General features: G+C 44.2%; 1 protein-coding gene across 2 annotated transcripts in view; it reads right to left on the minus strand.

Moving 5' to 3' along the window:
* Window positions 1–6884, minus strand: part of Bag4 (BAG cochaperone 4) — a 22044-nt gene extending 15160 nt beyond the window's left edge. Inside the window, exon 1 of one of the 2 annotated variants that reach the window (XM_031339397.1) lies at window positions 6546–6884. In XM_031339397.1, coding sequence (XP_031195257.1) covers window positions 6546–6818 — 273 coding nt within the window. In that variant the 5' untranslated portion in view covers window positions 6819–6884. The remainder of the gene's footprint in view (window positions 1–6545) is intronic. The other variant, XM_031339396.1, reaches the window with a different exon arrangement.
* Window positions 6885–6951: the final 67 nt, after the last annotated feature.

Consider the following 6951-nt stretch of genomic DNA (forward strand, 5'->3'; position numbering starts at 1 on the left):
TTTTTTTGTATTCCAGTACTTTCTCCTACGGCCAAGCTTTCTGCTTACAGCTTCAGTATCATCAGCTCAAACAGAACAATCACCAGTGGAAGGTGCAAGAAGGTGTAACTCTAGCTGTAATGGCATCATCTTTTTAGGCTTTGTCTTCAAATAAACTGCACTAAGGCACTAACTCTTGTAAGAATCCTCCAAACCAATTCTTAAGCCTTTCTGACTGTCTAGCTGAACACACAGTGTGTTTATTCTTCTGAAAGGTGAGCTATTTGGCTTTGAACTTACAGTTTAAGTACACTTTTGGCTCATAACAAACCACTTTTATCTCCTTTATGTAGATGGGTTTTGTGGTTTGTTGGTTATGTTGGATTAAACCTAGAATTACTGTATATCTATGCTCTCTACCAAGAAGACAAGCACTGAAACTGACTGTCCTAGATGTGGTGAGCCCAAGCTTAAACCTTCAGACTCTAAGGGTCGGTCCCTCCAGGTGAATCTTTAAGGTTCAATTTAACTATCAGGATCCTCCACGCTATTCATTTCCTCTCTTCCTGACTCAGCTTCCTAACACCATAGTTCCTAGCTTTTCTTTCTTTACCCAAACTCACCCCCCCCCACAAAAAACAAACAAACAAACAAACCCCACTGAAATGTAGTTATCAGCTGTATAGAGGAAATGCAAGCAGCGCTCTAGTTTTTGTTTGTTTGTTTGTTTGCTTAGTTTGGTTTTTTTCCCCTTCTCATACTGGAGATAAAACCCAGAGTTTGCCGGGCTGTGGTGGCGCACGCCTTTAATCCTAGCACTTGGGAGGCAGAGGCAGGCGGATTTCCGAGTTCGAGGCCAGCCTGGTCTACAGAGTGAGTACCGGGACAGCCGGGGCTACAGAGAGAAACCCTGTCTCAAAAAAAAAAAAAAAAAACCAAAAAAAAAAACCCAGAGTTTGTGATGCTAGGCCAGTGCTCTTCCCAACAGCGTGGTCCGTCCCTAGCCACCTGCTACTTTATTTTGAGACAGGGTTCTATGGGGTTGTCAGTTTGGCCTGAGATTTTTCTATCCTGCCTTAAATTACCTCAAAAGCTGGGATTGCAGCCCTGTGCCTAGCACTCCACTGTTTTCACTTTACACTACTATCAGAAGGCTCAAGAGGGCACTCAGCACTGTTAACATTACACAGTCAGTCAGTAGGCTCACATTATCACTCTTTAGAACAATCTCACTTTCATTTTTTTGTTTTGTTTTGTTTTGGTTTTTGATTTTTCGTTTTGGTTTGGTTTTTTGGTTTTTTTCGAGACAGGGTTTCTCTGTGTAGTCCTGGCTGTCCTGGAACTCACTCTGTGGACCAGGCTGGCCTCAAACTCAGAAATCTGCCTGCCTCTGCCTCCCAAGTGCTGGGATTAAAGGCATGGGCCACCACCGCCCAGCTTCACTTTTTTTTTTTGTCACCTCAAATTTCTTAAGGACGTTTAATTATGGTTGCTCACATGAGCATGGATGAGGGGTTATTTATAGGAGCACAGACTACTTAATGGGCTACATCATTGAAGACCACCTCCAACCCATTCCCAGCAACTACTAACTGTCATTCTCCTCTGGAAGGGGGCGTGTCCCGTCAGCCACTCTACCAACTTGTGTTTATGGCCTATAAATCCTCAGAAAGTGGGGCCTAATGAGCCTCTTCTCTATCAAGGATGGAATGCTGCAGAGCCCAATGGTGTGTAGGTCTTAAATAGGTAATCACAGCTGCTATGAGTTCATCAATGTGACCATCATGTCATACCTAGAAGACAGTCTTTCATAACACCCTTCTCCTTCCTCTTACATTGTTTCCACTCTCACTTCCGTTCTTTGATCCTTGGAGGGTTTGTAAAATGCATGATCTCTTTAGGGCTGAGCATTCAACAGTGACTTTTTTCAGCACACTAACCAGTTTTGAGTCTGAGCATTATTAGTTACCACCCACTACAACACACACACACACACACACACACACACACACACACCTCACTACCACTACCACTACCAACACTAATAAACCCTTGACCAAACTTGAGAACAGCACTAATATGTAAACATAAACATGATCAGAAGGAAGACCTTTGGTGGGCACAATTTGTCCATTTAGCAAAACAACAGTAGTAGCAGTTTCCCCCCATTAGGGTCTACAACCTCCCCAGCCATAGGGTTCTGAATAGGCTTACAGCACCAGGCATACATTATCTCCTGGAGAATGGGACCCAAACACAAAGTGTTCGGGACCCTCTGACAGTCATGCCACTCCATCACACAGGTAGGCACATTATGCCAGGCAAGTTAGTCATTTAGCATGAATACACTGTTAGAACATAGGTAAGATATTAAGGCCTAGGTAACAGTTGCCTGGCTAGCCTTCCATTTATAGGGAAACTTTCTCATATGTTTCTGCTGTTACTAGGAAACTTTCTTTCTTTCTTTTTTTTTTTTTAAGGTTTATTTATTTATTACATGTAAGCACACTGCAGCTGTCTTCAGTCACCCCCAGAAGAGGGCATCTGATCTCATTACGGAAGGTTGTGAGCCACCATGTGGTTGCTGGGATTTGAACTCAGGACCTTTGGAAGAGCAGTCAGTGTTCTTAACCGCTGAGCCATCTCTCCAGCCCCACTAGGAGGATACTTTCTAATGCCAAGTTGATTAAATATTCTGTTATGTTCTGTGCCCTTGGAAACCAATCACAATAGGAATCAGTAGAACTGTTTTGTATAGTTACCCATAAGCTTGGACCTGAACCAACCACCCAGCAGCACTACCTGCACCTATGGACTTGCCTTTATAAACTGTCCCTGGGATGGACCCCAATGTAAGAGAAACACCTGCAGCAATAGAAAAAACTATTTGGAATAAGACTTCCATTTTGAGTAGTAGTTGAATAAAATTTAAGTTCTTCCTGGGAACTGACATCCTACTTGGCAGAAAGAGACATGTATGTGGGTAACCGACATCCTGATTGGCAAGTTAAGACATGAATGTTAGACAAGTCCCATCCTGGTAGACAAGACAAAGCAAGCTCCCCTGCCACAGCTGAATTCAACCAATGGTTGAACAGTTGGGTTCGACCAATGGAAGCAGGATAAATGTACAACAAAGACTAAGAGTCTTAAGGAAATCCCCCTATCTCTAAATCCTGATTGGTGGAATAACTTGGCATAGATGTTTATGGATTTGAGGCATTAAAAACCTTGTAGAACCTTACCTTGGGGTCAGTTCCCAAATCTGGACCATGGCCCTGGTTGACCAGTCCTGGGACACATGCTCAGTAAACTCTCCCTGTCTGATAGAGATGGGTGTTTGATGGTTTGTGAGGCAATTCTTGGACACCAACGTCCATATCTAGTTAAGACTGTTCATGAACTTTTTTCTTCAAGCAGCCTGCACAGCAACTCAAGGCATTATGAAAATTAGTCAGAAGGGAGAAAGCTTCCAGCTCAGTTTCACTTTGATTTCTCTATGGCCTGCAAACAAAGTATGTGGTGTCTTCAACAATAGGATTTTGTCATCCAGTTCTGGTGGCTAACCATGAACTATGGCAAGAGGATAAAAAATTACAAAAACATGTATGCATATGCATTGGCTGTGTGGCTGGTGCCTGACAGAGTTACAGACAGTTGTGAGCCGCCATGTGGATGCTGAATTGAACCCAGGTCCTCTGGAAGAACAACAATTGAGTCATCTTTCCAGCCCTGGACATTCTCTTTAAAAAAAAAAAAAAGGTCTTAAAAAAATGCTAAAAGTGGTAGATTTCTAATTTTACCCTGTGCCATATTTAATTTTATTAATTTTGTTTGGTTGTTTTGTTTTGTTTGAAACAGGGTTCCTCTATGAGGTCTGGCTATGCTGGGAACTTGTTCCATAGAACAGACTGGCCTTGAATTCAGAGATCCAACTCTGCCTCCCAAATGTTGAAATGCATGCACTACCACCAGCAGCTGTTTTCAATATGTTAATTTAAAAACCAGGAAGGGTGGAGCTAACCTATAATCTCAGCATTTGAGAGGTAGAGGCAAGCATCTGAAAAATTCAAGATCCTCCTTGGCTACATAGTGAATTCGAGGCCAGCGGAAGATACAAGAGACCCTGTCTTGGAAAATTAATTAACACTCAAGTCTTAATTGTATGGGGACATACCTGTGCGGGATGCACAGGCATATAAAGACCCAAGCTGATTCCTTCAATAGTTCTACCTTACTCCATGAGGCACAGTCTCTCAATCAAACCCAGAGCTCTCCCACAGGGCCAGCTAGTCTCGTTAGCCAGCTAGCTCAGGGATCCTTCTCAACCTTCTAAAGATGGAACTACAAGTTGAGCCATCCCTGCACCCCAACATTTATGGGGGTTCTAGGGATACAAAGCCCAGTCTTTTTACTTCCGAAGTGTGCCATATCCTTAGCCCTTTTTTTTTTTTTTTTTAAATTTCACAGGTAAATATAAAATTTAGTAAAAGCCAATAAAACTAAGACTGTGGATTTGGAAAAAAATGTACATCTATGACAACATGCATACGCAAAGACAGAAGCAGAGGCAGGTGGATCTCTGTGAGTTGGAGGCCAGCCTGGTCTCCAGATGGTGTTCCAGAACAACCAGGGCTACACAGAGAAACCCAGTCTTGAAACAAAACAAAACAAAATTTACAGATGCCCAGTATACATTTCCAGTTTATCTCAAACTACTCTAGCCCCATAACCTGCCCTATATGCACAGCTCTACTCCAAACCTCATGACTCCGTACGAGATGCTGAACTTGAACTTTTCCAAGTCTTTTCCTAACCAGACGGACTTTTAGTTTGATAGCAAACTCGATAGAACCCAGTTTAAAGCCCACTCCTTTTGCTCATCAACTGATCTTTAATTTGGGTACTTAAAGGCTGAGTTCTTCATCTCTAGATCCTGTGAGTAAAGTAGATCCTTCTTCCTACTTACCCCACCCTACTTACTCAATCAGTACAGGGAATACCGATCCTTCTTTCCAGCTAACTTCTGAATGCTACATAGTTTTTATTCTTATACAATTTTTAGAGAAATAATTAGCCTACCCTTTAAAAATATACAATTCAATGGTTTTTAGGATACTCAGAATTGGGAAAACATCCGCACCAACTTGAGAACATTGTATCACCTCAAAACCCAATTTTGCAACACTTCCCAGTCCTCAACCCCAGCAGCCCCCCAACCCCATGTTTCCATCTCGAGGAGTCTCGAGGAATTGCTTAATATGGGCACTACATATAAATGGAATTGCACAATATGAAATGCAATCCTTGTGACTAACTTCATCCACCAAGCATGATCTATTTCAGGTTCATTCCATGTTGAAACAAATATTTGAGTGTGTGTGTGTGGGGGGGGGGGGTAATTCGTACCTTTCTAGATGTTATATTCTAAAATGTAAGTCATGTTTGTTAATCCAGCAATCAGTTAATAACTATTTTTGGCCATTATCATTAATGATGTTAAAAAGATATATTGAATCTTATGTGGACATGTTTTTCATTTTTGTTGTTGTTGTTCTTTATTTGAGACAGGGTCTCACCATGTTGCCCTGGCTGTCCTGGAACTCATTATGTCTATGTGGACCAGGCTGGCTAGTCTACCTCTGCCTCTGCCTCCTGGGTGCTGGGATTAAACGCACACACCACCCCTTGTTTTCCATTTCTTAAGTATGCTAACAAGTACATCTTCTAGATCATAAATTAATTCTCTGTCAGAAGTTTTAGGAACAACCCAGCTATTTTCCAAAGCACTGTACTATTTTATAATCCCATCATGGATGTGTGAGAATTTTATCATTAATTTTCAGCAAATGAGTATGTTATGAAGGCCAAAAGATGTGTGCCACCATCCTAGAATGATAGCCCCATACGAGGAGAAATAGAAGTACATTTTTGGCATGTATGCAAGTGATAAAATGTTACAGGTCCAAACATACTAAGCAAGTTGGTCTCTCAGAGCCGTCTTCATTCAAAAACTGGGAAGCATTAATAACATCTGGCTTACAGTCTCGTGATGATTAAGTAGAACATTAAGGTACTTTACAACATTGATTATTCCTGACTCAATTCCAGGCAAAGCTTTAGTGATAAGGAAATAAATGATCAGCCCGCCCCGTTCCGATCCCTTCCCCACGGGGAGGGGCTGCGGAGTAACAACTGAGGCTGCAGCTCCCCTAGCCACGCAGGATAAATTGTTACAGCCCGATCACGCTAACCTACGCTCTCGGGAGAGAGATCCTGCAGCCTGCTACTAAGCTTAGGAAGTCAGCGCAGAATAATTTTTCGTTTTTTTTTTTTTCGTGGTAACAGGCACACTTATGATGGCTGAAGTAAAAACGAAGGGACAAATGGGACCCTTGCATATATATATCCCTTCACATCTCCAGTCCTCGTCTCTGCACCCTCCCCAAAAGAAGAACAAATCAGAAACCCGAGTCGTAACAAACCCTAAGTATAAAGCCTCCAAATGTCCTCACCTCCGCCCAAGACTTCCCTACTGGACCCCCGGAAGAGACTCCGAAGCTTACCTGGTGGCCTCCTCCGGCTCTGCTCGGCTCTGCCCAGGCGCCTCCGGACGGGTAGTAGCCATCGCCACCTGCGCCTTCTCCCGGCCAGGTGGTCTCGGCCGGGGCGCCCCCGCGCCCTCGCCAGGAAACCGGAGGCTGGGGAGGCTCCGGGCGAAGAGGAGGGTACAAGGGCGGAGGTACGTGCACCGGGACATCGCCTCCCCCGGGCCCGTAGTAGCGGCCGTACGAAGGGCCGTCACTGGGGCCGTAGCCCGAGCGCCTCAGGGCCGACATGGGCTCCGCTGCCGCGAAGCGCTTCCCGCCCCCCACGGCCGTCCCATTGCGCAGGCGCTTGCGGGAGACAGCCATTGGCGGGCGGCGAAGGGGGATAGAACCGCTACAGCCAATCCCGAGCCGGTCCCGCCCC

The sequence above is a fragment of the Mastomys coucha genome, unplaced genomic scaffold (assembly GCF_008632895.1).
Source record: "Mastomys coucha isolate ucsf_1 unplaced genomic scaffold, UCSF_Mcou_1 pScaffold22, whole genome shotgun sequence".
In the NCBI taxonomy this organism is placed as follows: domain Eukaryota; kingdom Metazoa; phylum Chordata; class Mammalia; order Rodentia; family Muridae; genus Mastomys; species Mastomys coucha.